This window comes from Sphaeramia orbicularis, chromosome 8, assembly GCF_902148855.1.
Source record: "Sphaeramia orbicularis chromosome 8, fSphaOr1.1, whole genome shotgun sequence".
Taxonomy (NCBI): Eukaryota; Metazoa; Chordata; class Actinopteri; order Kurtiformes; family Apogonidae; genus Sphaeramia; species Sphaeramia orbicularis.
In genome coordinates, this window is record NC_043964.1 from 1211157 (window position 1) to 1230076 (window position 18920).

Here is an 18920-nt window from a genome sequence, read left to right on the forward strand (position 1 = left end):
AATAGTTTAGTTCTGTAAACATATTTGTAAGGTTTTATACACTCTGTGGACCTCACAAGGAATAAGTGGTTCAGAAATTGAATGGGTGTAGTTTTTGTCCCACTTTTATTGATGCTTATTTATGGTCTTTTTTTTTTTTTTTTTTTTTTAAAGGAATTATTTGTCTTGTTTTGCATTTTCTTTGATGGCTGTGTTTTGAGACATATTTCTGCAAAGTTAAAGTGAAGTTAAAAAATTAAATGTAGCATCACTTCTCTTTTTGAATTTTATTTATTTATTTATTTATTTATTTATTTATTTATTTATTATAAGGAGGCCAGTTCGACCATAGTTTAGGATAAAATACACAACCTATCATTTAAATAACATCACCAAGTTCAAGCCCTCAATTAATTCAAGCACACTGAGCACATTATATCGCTAAATATATTATTTTATCAATGAATCCAAAAAGTCTCGACCTTGTGATTTTTTTCCGTCAATTTTTAAAATACATGTTTCCGGGACTTGTGTTTCACCCGGACCGTTTTATGTGAAGGACTGTCAACAAACAAGATGGCGGCGGTCTGTACGTAGCGGTATATACTTGAGAAAAGGTGAAAGCTAGTGCTGGCGGTTTTAAAGGTAAAAACTGGGTTTTAACTCGCTTATCTTGTGTATTTACTGATGTTATAGAGTTGAACGTAATTATTGTATTATTTAGCCTCTGGTGACTTACTAAGGTTAACTTTAAGCACTTTTCGGTGGTGAATTTGTTAGATTTTAAGTGCATTTTAGCACAAATATTAAAGGAGGTTGTCATTTTCTAACGGTAAGGTTCATTCACTGTATCTTTTCTTACCATGGCTAGTGTAGTTTTTATATACGCTTGTTAAGTGGCATTTCTAGCTCTGAAATCGATGTAATTGTCGCCTCAGGCTGTCTGTTCCGCCACAGTAACACAACCCAAACTCAATATTTGAAGGACACGAAAGGAGGGCAGCCGCTGAAAATGCGACTATTAGCATTCCGACTGTCGCCAAAGCCTCTTTTAACATCACCTTTTACAGTTTGATATTGTCTCCGAATGATAAGGATCAGATTTATAAGTCGGCCTCTAGTGAGTACAGCTGTTTATGAGAGAACTTCTACTTTTGGGGTTTCTGTTCAGTGTATTATCCAGTAGAAGTATCTGTGTGGTGCTTTGTTTCTAATAAGAACTGTCATTATCAGGCCATTGTTCTTTTATTGGGTGATCATCACATCATCTACTTGTCATAACCTATGAATTATATTTTTTTAATCCTCTTGAATGATGTGATGTTAACCTTTTTCTTCTAACTTTAACCCTTTCATGCATGAATTACGAGAACTTTAATCAAGATTTTTTTTTTCTTGAGTGCTTTTATTTCCTTTAGGCATGAAACAAAAAAAACAATGCGATTGATTTTTTTATGAACCTATTTTTCATGGAGTTAAAAAAAAACATCCACTCTGCTGGACACCATGTGCTTCATTTTAGAAACAAAGAAACATGTATTTACTGATCTACTGTGTGAAAACTATGACATAAAAAATTTTTTAATGCTGCTAATCTGATGTTTTCTCACATTTTAACATACTCTAATACTCGCTAGCTATTACTCACTTCATGGAGATAATATACAAAAAAAAACAAAAAAAAACTGTTCATTACAGTCTATTTTTATTTATTTTATTTTTATTTTACCTTTATTTAACCAAGAAATCCCACTGACATTAGGAATCTCTTTTACAAGGGAGACCTGGCCAAGGTAGCAGCCATACAAAGTCCAAACAACATAAAACACACACATGAGACACAATTCACAATAAAACAGATTAACTATTCAACCTAAGTCTAATAACAGTTAGCAATTTTTCACACTCAAACATGTTAGTGCAGATCGGGTTTATCTAGAACAGCAAAGTTACAGTAACGGTCTGAATGTCAGTGTATGTGATGGTGCATAAGTGTCCACTGTGTTGGGTGATATGGAACTGAAACAAAACCCATGAATATACAAGAGAACAGCTGCAGAAGAACTGTCCACTGTAGTGACCACTGTGCATGAAAGGGTTACATGATCATTTTGTTCTTCTGCAGGTACAAAGTAAATGCATTTGCACCTTTACTACATCTTTACTTGTTGGTAATGAATGAATGAATTACTTGTTTATTATAATTTTGAAGCTATAATACTGAGGGGTACGACCAGTGATTATTTTAGGGGCTGATGAATCATTTTATCTAAAAAATATTAGAAAATGTTGAAAAAGGACGTCTTTAATTAATGTTCCAATTACTGTCACAGAGGAGGAAGACACAAGAAAATATTCACGTTTAAGAATCAGAGAATGTTTACTTTTTCTTCTTTGAAAAAGTGCTCAAAGTGATTATCAGTTATCAAAATAGTTAGAGATTAATTTAGCAAAAACAACATCCAGATTTACAAGTACAAACCACAGACCTTGCCCTTTTTCTAAGATACATTTTTTTGTTGATACTTGATACAAATTGACCTGTTTTTTTTTTTTTTTTTTTTTTTTTTTTTTTTATCTGCTCAGACCCTCAGAGTTGAGCTTCGGGCTGAACTCTTCTCTGCAGTGAAGTCATGGTGCTGAAGATCTTCTTCCCTCAGTGCTGTAACCGGGCCGACAGTGGGCTGCTGGTGGGACGATGGATCACCGGACACGACTCGGCGGTGGTTCTGGCCGTCATCCACTACCCTTTCATCCCCAGCCAGGTCAAACAGTATGTCCAGCAGGTGAGTGACACTTAAAATGAAACACTGGGTTCCACTTGTTATCTGCTCATACTGGTTTTATTATTATTATTATATCAGTAAGGCTGTTTGATATCACCAGGCCCCTGATATCAGTCATGTCATATCCAGATAACAAAACATAACACAGTGAAGCACCAAGAGACATATTGTCATAAAGAGTGTGATCTGTTACTCAGTGGAATAATCACCAGAGCAGAATGTGAGTCGTATATCTATCGACTTATCAAGTAGCCTTAATTTTATGTGTTTGCATATATTTATTTACCTGTTTCTGTCTCACTTTTTAAATATAAATCAAACTAAATTTTCATTTTCTTTTTAAGCCTCCAGGGGTTTTATGTTCAATCCAATTGTAAACTGAAAATGTTAGCTCATAATCAGAATTTTGTTACTATTTTATGACATTTTACTGCAGGATGTTGGCTCTTAACTGCTAAAATATTCTAAGTGATATGATAATCTTTACCTTCAGAGATGCGTACAGAGTTATGTTTGTAGATTATTTTCTCAATGTTTTACTAGTTATGTGTTTTTTTAAATCGATTTAGGGACAATCCTTTGAAAATCTGATATATTTCTCAGCTTCTCTTACATATGAAACTCACCTTTAAATACACTGTTCTGGTGTGTGTGCAGATGCAGGCTCAGAGCCGGGTCGAACTGTCAGTGCTCGGGTCCTGGAGTTTACCCAAAGAGGGTCAGGAGGGCATGGAGAGCTTCCTCCGGGACCTGAGCACCATCTTCCCCCAAGAACGCTGGCTTCAGATCAGCCGACAAATGGGCAAGATGGGCTTCACCTGCCAGGTCCTGGACCGGGATCAGAGTAAGACCAGACCCCCTGGAACATGTGGGGGTCCCTAGAGCTCAGGGTCGGGGACTGATGGGATATGTTATAGTCACATTTGAACTTTCAGTTTCAACTTTTACATGTCAGTTTAGATGAATACGTAGTTATTTTGAGGTTTCGGAGGGTTTTTTTCATTGCACTGGTTCAGTTTCATCGTTGATTGTGTCTTTCTTTGTTGGTTTTTTATAGTAACAATCATCAGCAAACACAGACAAATGTGGTTCCAAAAACAGTATACGTCCAAACTAGTATATGCTTTTCTAAACACTATTTCTGTGGTGACCAAGAAAACATGCAAAGAGATGAAGCACACGAAAATTAAGTAAACTTTGTTGTTGGATTCATACAGTTTCATTAATTTGCTAGTGCTTCATCTGTTTGCATGTTTAGAAGCTCCCAACAGGTACAGTAAGTCGTGAAATAGGTTTGGTTGATTTAAAACAATCTTTATATGCCTGCCCTATATATATTTTACATGCAACACAAACTGAAATTCACTCTCCACATTTTTTCTTTTCACTGTTGGTCCAGGGAATCAAACCATTTACAAGCCAGTTCTCCAACCTTTAGCTCCCAAATATTCATTCCCATACTGGGAGTCAAACCCGGGGTGTCTGGGTGAAAACCAGGAAGCTAAACCGCTAGACTATATGGTAACACTTATGAAAACGAAGCAAATATGACAGAATGTATCAAATATGATTCACTCAACCATTTTATTTAAGGTCCTATGTCAATAAAATACATAGAAGACAAAACAAAGTGGATTTGACTTGAGATTCTATTCAGTTGTAATTCATCTTGCATTTTTCATTGTATTTTTATTTCACTTTCATAGTTTTTAATATGACTTCTGTTAATTAATTTTTTTTACTAGTTGTAACAGAATATTTAGAGCTTTTTAATCACTGACAGTAGGAGTTAAATGTGTTTTTTGTTCTGTCAGATGGAAAAGTAGTGCAGCGGGCAGTAAAAAAAGAAAAGAAGGAAGTGAAGGATGATAATGAGGGTGAAGAGGAACAGGAGGAGAAGGAAGAGGAGGAGGAGAAGGTGATCTTCATCCACTACGAGCAGAGGAAGGTGATGCTGTCAGAGCTTCATCGTATCGAGAACGGCATCCCCGCCCCCAAAGCCGATCCACCGTCTGAGCTGAGCCAGGTACGAGACGCAGAAACACAGAGTTTTGTGTATGTTTCATTTTTGACTGAATGTGTAAAAAGAAAAGTCTGAGCTTTGATTTCATTCCATTTCTCCTCCAGATGTTTGAGACGGTGGCGAACAGTCAGCCTCTGTTCTTCATGGATAAATACGACGACGGGCCGCTGAAGTCGACTCACTGGCAGTCTGAGGGCCGCGAGGCCAGCATCATCGTAGAGCTGCTCAAACAGGCATCCGTCCCGCTGTGTCTGCTCATCAGCTGGATGCTCTCCATCTGGACCTGGATCTGTAATCTACGGTGAGAAGAGGAACAAAGACCTACGACCCAGAAGCACCTTCAGATCTGTAACTGTGACTCTGAGGAGGACGGCTCAGTTAGGAAAGATTTAGTTAAACAACAGATGGGAAAGGCTAGATTAGATTAGATTAGTAGAGTAGAGTAGAGTAGATTAGATTAGATTAGAGTAGAGTAGAGTAGAGTAGAGTAGATTACATGAGAGTAGATTAGATTAGATAGAACTTTATTGATCCCTTGTGCAGAACCCCCAGCAAATTAAGGTTCCAGTAGCAGCACAACACTTAATGTTTAATATAGAAGAAATATTACAAGACAATAAAGAAAAGAAAATAGTAATGATAAATAAGTATAAAAACAGTACTGAAAAACAGGCAACTGCACATTAGAAAGTACTAATAATAAACAAAGTTTTAATAAGGTAATCATGTAGTGTTATAATCTGCCCTATATATATATATATATATATATATATATATATATATATATATATATATATATATAGTTTAATAATAGAACAACTTCTCATAATTATTAGATTAGATTAAATTAGATTAAATTAAATTAGATGAGATTAGATTCGATAGAACTTTATTGATCCCTTGTGCAGAATCCCCAGCAAATTAAGGTTCCAGTAGCAGCACAACACTGAATGTTGAATATATATAAGAAATATTACAAGACAAAAAAGGAAATAAAATAGTAATGATAATAATAAGTATAAGTATAAAAATAGCACTGAAAACAGGCAACTGCACATTAGAAAGTACTAAGAATAAACAAAGTTATAATGAGGTAATCATGTAATGTTATAATATGCTATACATATATATATATATATATATATATATATATATATATATATATATATATATGTGTGTGTGTGTGTGTGTATATATATGTATGTATATGTATATATGTGTGTGTGTGTGTGTGTATATATGTATGTATATGTATAAGAGAGAGAGAGAGTTTAATAATAGAAGAACTACTCATAATTATTAAATTATATTAAATCAAATTAAACAAAATTAGATTAGATTAAATTAGGAAAAAATCTGATTTTGACTGAAACGATGCAGAACACAGAGGGTAGTATTATAATAAATGGTGATAAATCACCTCAGAAAGGTTACATTTAGAGTAAAATAGTCATATGTGAACTTCCACAGAAGGAGCACTGGGTCTTTAAGGGTTAATTAGAGAATGGAGCCACATGTTGGTGTGATGGCGGATGTCCTGATACTTTTATCTGTAGAATCTACATCAGCGCTTCAGTCACACATGTTTCCTCCTCAGGATCTTCAGTCTGTACCCGGTTCGCTTCCTCTCGTCCAAACTGTCCACATGCGTCCAGCTGAGCTACAGAACCGAACACATGAGGGCGCTGTGTTCGCCGAAAGCGGCCGCCGGACACACACAGTTCATGAGGTGAGACGACCTTTGACCTGACAGTTCAACCGCTGAAGGTGTTGATGTTGTCTGTCTAACGTAGCTGTCCGTCTGTAGAAAAGCCAACATCCTGGTGTCCTTCCTGGTGGACGTGGCTCTTGGGGTCTTACTCATGTCGTGGCTCTACAGAGACGACCACATCACAGCGTTAGCCAACACCCTGGTACCTGCAGCAGATGTAAGAACACCTGTACCTGTACCTGTACGCCACAGCCAATGCAAAAAGTACAATGAAGATATGATCAAGGATGTTAAAGTAAAGGTTCAGGTTCCACATACAGACAATATGATCTAAAAAAGGTCTGACCAGTAAGATACTATTATAATAAATAATGACACATACACATTTTTCCCTTTGTTTTAGTGTAAAGTTAGATGACAATAGTTACATTTACAAACTATCCTTCCATAAAAAATTGAATAACTTGAACAAATATGAACAACATCAAATGTTTTAAGAAATCTAAGTTAAATTTAACTTAATTTTGTTAATATTTCTCAAGTTTTTGTTCATATTTGTGCATGTTTTGTTGTTATTGCTTATTCTGATCATATTTGTTGACTTTTTGTTATTTTTTTTGTTGATTTCTCTTCATTTTGTTCACGTTTCTCAAATTTCTATTAATTTTTGTCAAGTTTTGTTCTTGTTATTATTTATTTTGTTCATATTTCTTGTTTTTTTTTGTTATTTTTTTTCTGTTAATTGTGTTCATTATTCTTAAATTTCTCAAAACTGCTGAATGTTTTTGTATTGGTAGATCCACTGTGATCTTTAAGTTGTAATGCACATGTGTAAATGATAAACTGAGGCAGAATATTGTTAAAATTACACTTATTTAATTTAAGAAATTTCAGGTTTGCTTGTGGGTGTTCCTGTTATTCACATTTTTTAAAGGATAGATTTTAGATGGAAACATTTTCAACTTTTTTCACTCTTAAACACAGAGAAACATTTGGACATTATTTATTCCAACTTTATTTTCCTGGTCCAGCCCACTTCAGATCACATGGGGCTGAATGTGGCCCTTGAACTAAAGTGACTTTAACACATCTGCTTTACAGCACGTGGCCAAAGAGCTGGAGGAGCTGCTGCAGTGGCTGATGGGAGCTCCTGCAGGGCTGAAGATGAACCGGGCCCTGGACCAGGTCCTGGGTCGCTTCTTTCTCTACCACATTCACCTGTGGATCAGTGAGTTACAGCACACACCCACACTGTGGACATGTGTATTAGAGTGGCCTCTAGTGGCTTTAAAGAGCATTACCCTCCAGTGTACAGATGATTTATGCACCATAATACAGTGGGATGGGTTCAATAATGATAATGGGTTATTAAATATGCATGAATATTATGCTGTTTTAATAACATCCTGCTGAATTGCTTTTACAGTTTCCTGTATATAAGCAGTTTTAACTTGTTAAGATCCTCAACAACGACCAAGACCTGTGTTAGTGTCTGATGAGGCCTTGTCTTTGAGGAGAGAATTTAGCCTTTTTCTGTTTCTGTTTACAAGATAATATTATCAGGTCTCTGATGTCTTTACCAGAAAATAGACCAAGTATGATTATTGTAATAAACTATGAACTAAATATTTATTTGACAGAGTTGTACTGATATGCCAATGATAAACAATGTTGATTGAAGTTCAGGTCGTAGATTATTCCAGACATTTGGTCCACCATATTTTACAGAATATTGACTGACAGAAGTTCGACAGTACGGAAGATCAAATTGGCTTGAGTATCGTTTAGGATAATTGTGAATAACAGAATACAACATAAAGAAGTTCCGGAAAACTTTGGGAAGAATATGAGTTAAGTGACCATATTTGGACATGAAAAGACAGATCTGGTAAATGTTCACATCAAAAACTGAAAGAAGTTTGAATTTTTGGAAAAGAGGAGCATGAGTGGAGTCTCTTAGAAAAGCTGATCATTCTTAAACATTTTTTTTGAATTAGGAGAATCTTATTGAGATAAGTGGGACAGGTAACAGTATTGCAATGAATAATGTAAGGATAAATTAAGCAATAATAAAAGTCAAGAAACAGAAATGATTTATCAATGAACAGACTGTTCAAAATGGGATAAAAAGCTTAAAAGAAAAAACGAAAGGGGAAAAAAAGAAAGAAAGAAAAAGAAAACAAAAAATATGGATTTTTTTTTTTTTAAGGTGCGTGCTGGAAAAATATGAAAATGACCCTTAAAAGTGCTTGAATTTGACCTTGGAAAATGTGTATGAATCCTGATATGTGTGGTCATTAGAACTTTCTAAACCAACAAATCTAGTGTTGGAGTAGGACTTCTACACAGTACCACATATGTGTCTTTGCATCTGTTGGTTAAACCTCTGTGTCCTCCGTGTGCTCTCAGGTTACATCCACCTCATGTCCCCGTTCATCGAGGGGATCCTGTGGTACGGAGGTCTGTCTGCCTGCCTGGGCTTGACCTTTGCCCTCTCGCTGCTCTCTGACATGGTGGCCCTGCTCACCTTCCACATCTACTGTTTCTACGTCTACGGAGCCAGGTGAGACCCCAGGTTGAACATGGGAACGCTGCGCATTAGTACAAAAAACACCAAATGTTTTCTGACTTCAGGGCTTACAGGTGCTGTGTTCTGTTGCTAGGCAGGTTTCATAAACATTGACCAATCAGAACAGAACAGGCTTTAAAGTGGACGGAGCAGCTTTATGTTCTGTATACAGTCTGTTATCTACATCCAGGACTGAACACACCATAAATGAGTGAAGGTTTGGTTTGAAATGTGCAGAAAATATTGTTGAGAATCTCGGATTTCCACATAAAAGCTCATTTAACTAAGAAAAATATCATTACAGCGGATGATCAAAGTCACTCATATTTCCTCCAGAGGGCAGACTTTCCCATGTGTTTCTTTAGTAATGTGGTACTAAAACACTAAAACATGCTTTTTGGGCTGAAAATGAAATTAAAAATCCTTCATCATCTCTTAAAATCATCCAGAGCTTTCCCACTCTGACGCCAATATAGAGTCCACTGTTTGGATCAGTTTACATCATGAAATTTGCATTAAAAAGAAAGCAATATTAACACCTAGAATCCAAGATGTTCACTAGATTTAATTTTCCAGTGGGGAAATGAAACTGAAGCTATCTGAGTAGTGTAAAGAGTCTGCAGGACATCTTAGACCCACTGTTACTTTTGTGGTCTCTAGTTAACCTTTCTTAAGTGATTATCACCATTTATTATAATATTATCCTCTATATTATGCGTTTCTTCAATAAAACTCAAGTATTTTTTTCCATATTTAATTTACTAATCATGTAGATGTTCATAAAATCTCAGATTAAAGTAAATTGTCATAATATCAGAAACAGAAAAATTAAGAAAAAGTGACTTTTTCACCAAATATCTCATTAACTGAACATAAACCCAGTGTGTTCATCCACTGTCATTGATCCAACTCCATGGGTTTTACTGGTGAATCAGTGTTATAGAAGATGACGGTGTTTCCACGGTAACTACAGAGTCTCTGAACGTCCAAATGGGTCATATTTAATGACCATGAAAAGATGAAAAACTGTATTTTACTCAGTTTAGTTACATGGATTGATAGGATTAATGGATCAGAGGTGATTAAAGATTTTATATTGGTAGATGATTTTGGTCGCCAGTGGTTGTTTGGGTCTTTATAGGTTAATAAAATAAAAATGTAATAAAAAAAAAACAACCTTAAAGGGCTCATATTTGCTAAACCCTTCATAAGGTTTGAATTTGAACCCTCCAGATTCTGCAAAGCTATCTTTATATTAATTTTGGCAAAAATCCAGTGGATTTCTACAAGCTGTTTTAATTCCTTCTTAATTTGTTACATTTTATAACTAGTTTCATCACAATATTTGCACATATAAGGTCAAGACTTCTGACGAACATTTCCCCGAGTACGACATAGTTGTTTATCAGCAGCAGCGTTTGTAGTTAAAACTGAAAATATGTCCAAACTTCGAGCTGATTACTTAAAATGTTCAGTTGTCGGTTGTATTAATGAACACAAGTGTCTGAACGGGACAGAAAGCATGGTCAACAATCTGGAGGGGCGGGGCCTGAAGTGTCTCATTTGCATTTAAAGGGCCAGCGCTCAAAACCACCTTTCTGGTGTCATTACTCAGAAATAGTGTTGAAGATGGACCTGTGGAGTTGAATTAACGAAGAATTCAGAACCAAGTGTAGTATTTACAGTTTATGTAGACCACAGGGAAATGTTTGAAAATGCATAATTCCATTTAAAAAAGCAAAATATCACCCCTTTAATGCTTAGAGACAAAGTTTCCTATAAACATCCACTGGTATCACCATTAGATCTTTCCATTATATCAGTTATTTAGTTAGTTTTGATAAATCCCACATGAATTTGGTTCAGTCAGGTGCTGCACTCAAGCCTTTAAAAGTAGAAAGTCTTGGAAATAATTGATGTTCTAAGTAAGATTTAGCTGTGATTGTCCTAAAATAGACATAAATAATTTCACTGAGTGGGTTCTTGGAAAATAGAGAACAGACGTGTGCTTTAGGAGATGAGCCAGAGAATAAACAAAAGCCAGCAGCAGCACTCTTTAATTCAGCCGTGCATGCGTTACATTATTCAGTGGTGAAAACGCAGAGAGCACCAGTGTTATTATCCAGTTCTGACTGGTATTACAACACATACTTGCAGAGCAGGATGTTTCAAGTGACGTCACTGTTGCACAACGGACGGCTGCAGAAAATAACGTGAGGTGGTATGGTCTTTCAGCTGCTTCTGTTTATTCAGACCTCTGTGTGTGTGTTTGGTGGAAAGTGGGAGAGAATTTCAGACACTTGTCCACTTGTCAACAGTAGGAGACGAAAAAAAAGACCATGACTCATCAGGCAGGATGATGCAAACTGCTGGAAAAGAATAGGGCTGTGTATCGGCAAGAATCTGGTGATATGATACAAATCCCAATACTAGGATCACGAGACGATATATCACGATACTGTTAAAAAGGCCATTTTTTGGTTGTTTTTTTTTTTTAATGATTATTTCCTTGAAGAATTGAAGTACACCCAAAATCTGCACAAATACTAAACACTTTGTATTTGATCCCAACAGGATCTAATGTTCTGTCACCAAATGTTCAAACTGTGTTCAAACTGAAATTCTGTTTTACAGACATTCCAGTTTCAGATCCTGTTCAAATGTTCAGATTCTATTAGTTCACAACTAACATCAGAACAGGATTTTTGTGCAATCCCAACAAAGGAATGAACAGTATTTAATAAAAGAGTGTTAAATAATAATTAAATAAAATATAAACAGAAAAGAAAACTAAAATGAACCTCCACAATATCTGCATTTGAATAAATACCTAAAAATATCGATGCAGTACTTTTTAATATCGAAACAGTATTGTGAAATGAAATATCACGATTTATTGCAGAACAGTTCAGAACTAACATCAGAACATTATTTTAGTTCAATCCCAACAAAGGAATGAACATCTTCCTCTCAGACAGTTAAAAAGTGTTTTTAGGATGCTTCAAATAACCAGTATTGAATAAAACAGTGTTAAATAATAATAAATAAAATATAAACAAAAAAGAAAAACAAAAAACAAAAATGAAACCCCACCATATCTGCATTTGAGTAAATACCTAAAAATATTGATACAGTACTTTTTAATATCAATACTGTATTGTGAAATGAAATATTGCAATATATTGCAAAGCTGATATTTTCTTACAGCCCTAGAAAAGAACTGTTTGTTTTAAACTCAAATGTTCTTTTCCAGGCTATATATAAAAAAAAAGTATCAATGCATCATTGTTCTCAACTTGAAATGTGTTAGTTTGCCAGTTTAACTCTATTTTAGCTGTTTTACAATAGTATTTTCATATTTAGTGTGTATGTGTTTTTGCGTATGTGCTTATGTGTTTCTGGCCCCTGCTGCACACCACATTTCCTTTCCTAAGGATAAATAAAGTTGAAAGTTTTTTTGACATGCATGATCTGCTAAATCTGCTCATTTTTTTCTGTTTTCACTCATCAGAGAATGACACTTAGCTGTGCAGCAGTGAAACATATCATTAAATTTACATAATATGGCTTTAGCCTGTGCATTAACCTCACCCTCACACATTCCTGCAGTTTAATGCCTTCTGTTCAGAGCTGCCTCAGTCTGATTTCTGCTGCTGTTAAGTCAGAGGAGAGAGGTTTGACTAAATAAAGCATTTGTTCTAAAGATAGCTCCGCTCCCTCCCCGCTGGTGAATAATGAAATATCACCCTTTTTTTTTTTTATTTTAGAGATTTATGCTCCCGTGTTTCAGGCAAGTGTGTGTGTGGTTGTGCTTCTGTCTTTATTAAAGCATCAGTTATCCTCGGCAGGTTGAGCACGCAGACCTCTGGAGGATGCAGTCTTTCATTAGAATCAAAGGATTGAAATGCTTGAAATCTTGAGGACAGGGTGACAAAGGTTTAGAATGAAATCCTGCAGGAAGCCCACCTGGGTCTATGGTGACTGCATCCTCATAACAGCTTCCTTCTATACAGCTGTATTCTTATTATCCAAGTATACAATTATTTTTAGATCATTCTCCTCTGTGTCAGCTGAAACATTTTACAGTTAAATAAAAATAACGTGAAAAATTAGGTTATGGGAAGGTGACGAAATATGTATTCTCTAGTATCTTAGTTGGGTGCTGCTCTGAAACTGGTCCTAAAAACAGGACATGGGGGCTAAACATTCAAACCAGATGTAGACTAATGTTATGAAGCATGATTGGAAGCACTTTGGGTCTATTTTAAAAATAATTACTTACTGAGATAAAAGAGAAACTATTTTTCAGATACAACACATTTTTATATTATTTTACATTATATTTAATACAAAAATCTGCATGTAACACGGTCAAAAGGACACCATAATTACACACTACTATTTTTTTTTTTTATATCTCTTTATTCTCTCACAGGTACATTTTGGGAATTGAAGACAATTCCAGTATCATTGAACACACAGTGATAATAAAAGCTATTCTATTCTATTCTATTCTATTCTATTCTATTCTATTATTACTATGAGTGTTCAGTCAGATTTTCTCATTATCACCAAAGAATCCATCTAGTGGTTTTCTGTACTCGTGTAATTGTATAAAAAAAATCCTCTGTGCAGTCTAACAACAACACCAGAGTTTTTAAACCGTATTGTCTCTGATTTGTCTGAAGTCCCGTATTCATCTGACTATGTGCGTCTTAATGTGCTTTATAGAATCACTAACCTCGTCCTAAATTCCCATTTTCCTTTCACATTAATACACACATAAGCAGTAAGTCCTAATAACATTCAACTGTTTGGATATCCTGAGTATCCAGAGGTTTTTTTTAGGTGTCTGTGTGTCAGGAGCTGATTAAAACTGAACAGCTGCTCCTAAAAATACCTCCTGCTGTGATCACAGGTCGCTGTCTGTGTTAAGATGTGTGGGAGGAATAAGAAGCATCCTGTAGCTCCGATGGGACTTATTTAGCCTCCATCTGTGTGTAAACATGGTCTGAAAATGTTGGTGATTAAATTTAACCTATACATGTTCAGGGGCACACTGTACAGAAATAACGCTCATAATTAGCTGAAAAACAAGGCCTTTTCTGTGGATGCTTACAGGTTTTACACTGTTTTCTTGTAACATTGGGCTCATTATTTTGTTTTCTCCTAATAATTGGCTCATTTATTTTGTTGTGTCGAAGAAACAAGCTCTGTTTCACTCTATGGACAAAAGTATTGGGACACGTTGAATTCAGGTGTTTCTTTTTAACAGGGGTCTGGGATATTAATGACAAGTGTCATAATATAGTTTATATTGAGATAAATGTCATTGCATTGATTAGTTTTGTTTAAATTTATCTATTTATCTCAACATAGATTTTTTTTAGCTAGTTTTTTTTTTTTTTTTTTTTTTTTTTTTTATCCGTGACTGATTTTAAATGTTCTACCTCTAAATTTCTGAAAATATTTTTCATGCTCTGACTTTAAATAATAATTTTCTGCCACAACTAACCATCTACTTTCTTCACATCTCACTGAGGAAGAAAAATCTCCCATTAAACTTTAAGGAAATATAGACGTTTATAAACTATATGAACAAAAGTATTGGGACATGTCATGTCTACAGCTGTAAGATGTCCTGTTCATGATGATTTAAGATGTAAACATCAATATTTCCTTAAAGTTTAATGAGAGATTGGCAGAAAATTAGTGTGTACAGTCACAGCACAAAAAATGTTTTAGAAATTTAGAGGTAGAACATTTCAAATCATAGTCAAGGATTAAAAAAAAAACAAAAGTAGTGTTGACAGAAATTAAGTAAAAAACATCTCTGAGGCATTTTGGAAGCAAAGATAACAATTTAAACCAAACTAACTAATGCAAGGATATTTATCCCAATATAAAACTATATTATGGCATTTGTCTTCATTGTTTGGTATTCCAGACCCCTGTTAGAAAAAATACACTTGAATTCAACCTGTCCCAATACTTTTGTCCATATAGTGAAATAAAGCTTGTTCCCTCGAGACAACAAAATAAATGAGCCAATTATTTTGAGAAAACAAAATAACAAGCCAATATTACAAGAAAACAGTGTAAAACCTGCAAGCATCCACAGAAAAGGCCTTGTATGAATTCAACGTGTCCCAATACTTTTGTCCATATAGTGTATTTTGAGATCATGGATTATCCACCTGTTCTCATAACCCAGTGGTTTCCAACCTTTTTGACTCGTGACCCCATTTTAACATCACACATTTCTAGCAACCTCAGACATTCAAAACAGAGACTTTTTTTTTTTTTTTTACAAAAATTAATTTGTTTTTGATCATGTAATAGTTTGCTATACTATGTTACAAATAAACATTAATGTTAGAGGACATTTAGTCTATATAATGTCTATTATTGTGGACAGAGGCAGTAAATCTAGGTGTAGATTACTGCACAAGAGAATTTTATTTTCCTTGGTCAGGTTATGTACACTGGAAAAAATGCCCCTCTAAAAACAAGTAAAAAAAAAATTATACAAGATATTTTAGCTTGAATTAAGCAAAAAAATCTGCCAATAGAACAAGTGAAAATTATCTTGAAATTTGAATTTGAGATTTTTTTTTTTTTTTTCCCCTGAATTCAAGATTATTATTTTTTTGCTTAATTCAAGATTTTTTTTTTTTTCTTAATTCAAGATTTTTATTTTTTTTTTGCTTAATTCAAGCAAAAATCTGCCAAAAGAACAAGTGAAAATTATCTTGGTAAAATTTCTTGAAATCAGATTTTCCAGATCTATTGTCTAAAAATCAGTTCTTATATCTCACTGAAAAGTTATTCTTTAGGTGACAATGTCGTATTTTAAGTGTGATGAGATATTTGGATTAGAAATGAGAAAATACACTTGGTAAGATTTAGATTTTTTCCAGTGTACAGTCAGTCCAGCTGTGATTTCCAAGGCTGACAATTAATACTGAACAAACAAGAACTGAAACTATGAATTATGAAAGAGCTGCAGCATCTGAAACTGACCACAATGAACATTTGACACAAACAGAACCACAGTGCTGCAGTTTCAGACTCACAGTTTGTCATGTCTGTTATGGATTGGGATTGTCTCTGTCAACTCACCATGTTTTTTATTTTTAAGGGTTTTTTTTTTTTTTTTTTTTTTATCAGTTACTAGAAATTCCAGGTGACCCCCCGTGGGGTCCCAACCCCAAGGTTGAAAAACACTCATAAGGAAACAAATCCAGAGAAGCCTCCGTTCAGCTCCACAGGCAGGTGTTTAGTCAGCTCTGGTTCATGTACTGACTGTGTTTGCGTCCGTCAGGCTGTACTGTCTGAAGATCTACGGCCTCTCGTCTCTTTGGAGGCTCTTCAGAGGGAAGAAGTGGAACGTCCTGCGGCAGAGGGTGGACTCCTGCTCCTATGACCTGGACCAGGTAACGCTCATCAACGTCGCCTGGAATCAGAGCGAAAATAAAAGGCACAAAAATACCAGGAAACAGCTGTTTCTACAGGTTGAATGTGTTTGTTCTCCCACAGCTTTTCATTGGGACGCTGCTGTTCACCGTCCTGGTTCCTGCTGCCCACCACAGCGCTCTACTACCTCGTCTTCACTCTGGTAAGTGACACCTTAATAATAATATGATGTTATTTCTTCAACTTGAATGAAAACCTTCACACTACAGGTTCCAACTGAGCTGCTTACATTGATGTTAAATAAACTGATCCAATAAAATGTGTGCTCAGATACCACAAAAGCATTTAATTGTCCTAACCCTACCTCTTATTTTCTAAAATATTTTTCATGCTCTGATTGTAAATAGTAATTTTCTGCCACAGCTAACCATCTACTTTCTTCACATCTCACTTAGCAGGAAAAATCTCCCATTAAACTTAAAGGAAATATTGACGTTTATAATTATATGGCCAAAATATTGGGACACATCATGTCTACAGCTGTAAGATGTCCTGTTCATGATGATTTGAGATAAAACATCAATATGTGTGAGTACAATGACTGATGTAAAACCAAAAATAAATTCATTCAGTCATATTTCCACAGCCCATAAAGACCCAAACAGCCACTGGTGATTCAAATCACCTGCTGATCTAAACTGTGTAATAACTATTGATCCACTTATTCTATCAGTACATGTCAATAATTGGTGTAAAATGCAGTTTGTCATCTTTTCGTGGTCATCAGATATGACCCGTTTGGACGTTCAGAGGCTCCGTAGTGAACGTGGAAATGCCGTCATCTTGTACACCACTGATTCACCAGTAAAACCCATGGAGCTGGATCAATGACAGTCGATGGAAATGCTTGGTTTATGTTCAGTTAATGATAGCTTTGACTGAAAAAGTAACTTTTTCTCTGAGCTTTTATGAACATCTATATGATCAGTCAATAAATATAAATATAAATATAGAAAAATATACCTGGTTTTTACTGAAGAAATGCAAAGTAAGGTGGATAACATTACAATAAATGTGATAAATCACCTAAGAAAGGGGTAATATCGGGAAAAATTCATATGCGAACTGCCACATAAGTAGTACTGGGTCTTTATGGGTTAAAGTTTAATGGGAGATTTTTCTTCTTACAGTCAGAGCGAGAAAAATATTTTAGAAATTTAGAGGTAGAACATTTAAAATCACACTTATGGACAAAAAAGAAGGAAATGTTGAGAGAAATTAAGTAAAAACCATCTCTGAGGGATTTTGGAAGCAAAGGTAATTTAAACCAAACAAACCAATGCAATGATATTTATTCCAATATAAAACTATATTATAACATTAGTCATTATTGTTTTGTATCCCAGACCCCTGTTAGAAAAGAAACACCTGAATTCAACGTGTCCACATACTTTTGTCCATATAGTGTACATTCAGTTACAGGTCAATAACCACCTTTCAGTGTACATCTATACCACAGGTGTTAAACATGCATCCCAGGGGCCAAAACCGGCCCACCAAAGGATCCAATTTGGCCCGTGGGATGAATATGTGAAATGCAAAAATTACACTAAGATATGAACAATCAAGGATGTTCAAATCATTTTAGGTCAATTCAATCTGAAGTGGGTCAGACCAATAAATACTATCACAATAACCTATAAATAAGGGGAAAAAAGCTATTTTTTCTCTTTGTTTCAGTGTAAACAAAGTAAATTACCCAAAAATGTTTACATTTACAGACTAGCCTTTTACAAAAAATGTGAAAAACCTGAACAAATAAGAACAGCCTGAAATGTCTTAAGAGAAGTCTGTGGAATTTTAACAACATTCTGCCTGTTATTTAATGTTTTGTGTGTTTGTAGCTCCTCTGTGATCTCTAAGTTGTGGTTCACATGTATAAATGATAAACTAAGGTGTAATATTGTTAAAATTGCACTTATTTTTCTTCAGAATTTTCAGATTGTTCATATTTGTTCATGTTATGTTCAAGTACAGTTCGTAGATGTAAACATTTTCATTATGGAATTTTATTTTTTTTACTCAAAAACAGAGAGAAAACTTTGGAGTTGATATTATTTATAAGTTCTTATCGTATTATTTATGTTATTTTACTTTTCCAGTCTACTTTAGATCATAATAGGCTGTATGTGGAACTGAACTAAAATGAGTTTGACAGCCCTGGACTAAACAGTACATACACTGTGTACAAACTGGCTTAAATATGAGTCAAAGGGGGAGCCCTGTTTTTCCTCTGTATCTCATTTTTACCCCTTTTATAACAACTCGTGTGTGTTTTTTACATCTGTGTCGCCACAGCTGCGTCTGGTGGTCGTGCTGTTCCAGGGCGTCATCCACCTCATGTGGATTTCATCAACTCCTTCCCTCTGTTCGCTG

General features: G+C 35.1%; 1 protein-coding gene across 1 annotated transcript in view; it reads left to right on the forward strand.

Annotated features, from left to right (window-relative positions):
- Window positions 1–525: 525 nt before the first annotated feature.
- LOC115424080 (phosphatidylinositol N-acetylglucosaminyltransferase subunit Q-like) overlaps window positions 526–18920 on the forward strand; it is a 19509-nt gene continuing 1114 nt past the window's right edge. The window contains 12 exon segments of the mRNA XM_030141186.1: window positions 526–624; window positions 2566–2765; window positions 3423–3609; window positions 4580–4791; window positions 4893–5089; window positions 6386–6517; window positions 6596–6716; window positions 7601–7727; window positions 8909–9062; window positions 16393–16504; window positions 16608–16639; window positions 16641–16686. Coding sequence (XP_029997046.1) covers window positions 2613–2765; window positions 3423–3609; window positions 4580–4791; window positions 4893–5089; window positions 6386–6517; window positions 6596–6716; window positions 7601–7727; window positions 8909–9062; window positions 16393–16504; window positions 16608–16639; window positions 16641–16686 — 1473 coding nt within the window. The 5' untranslated portion in view covers window positions 526–624; window positions 2566–2612.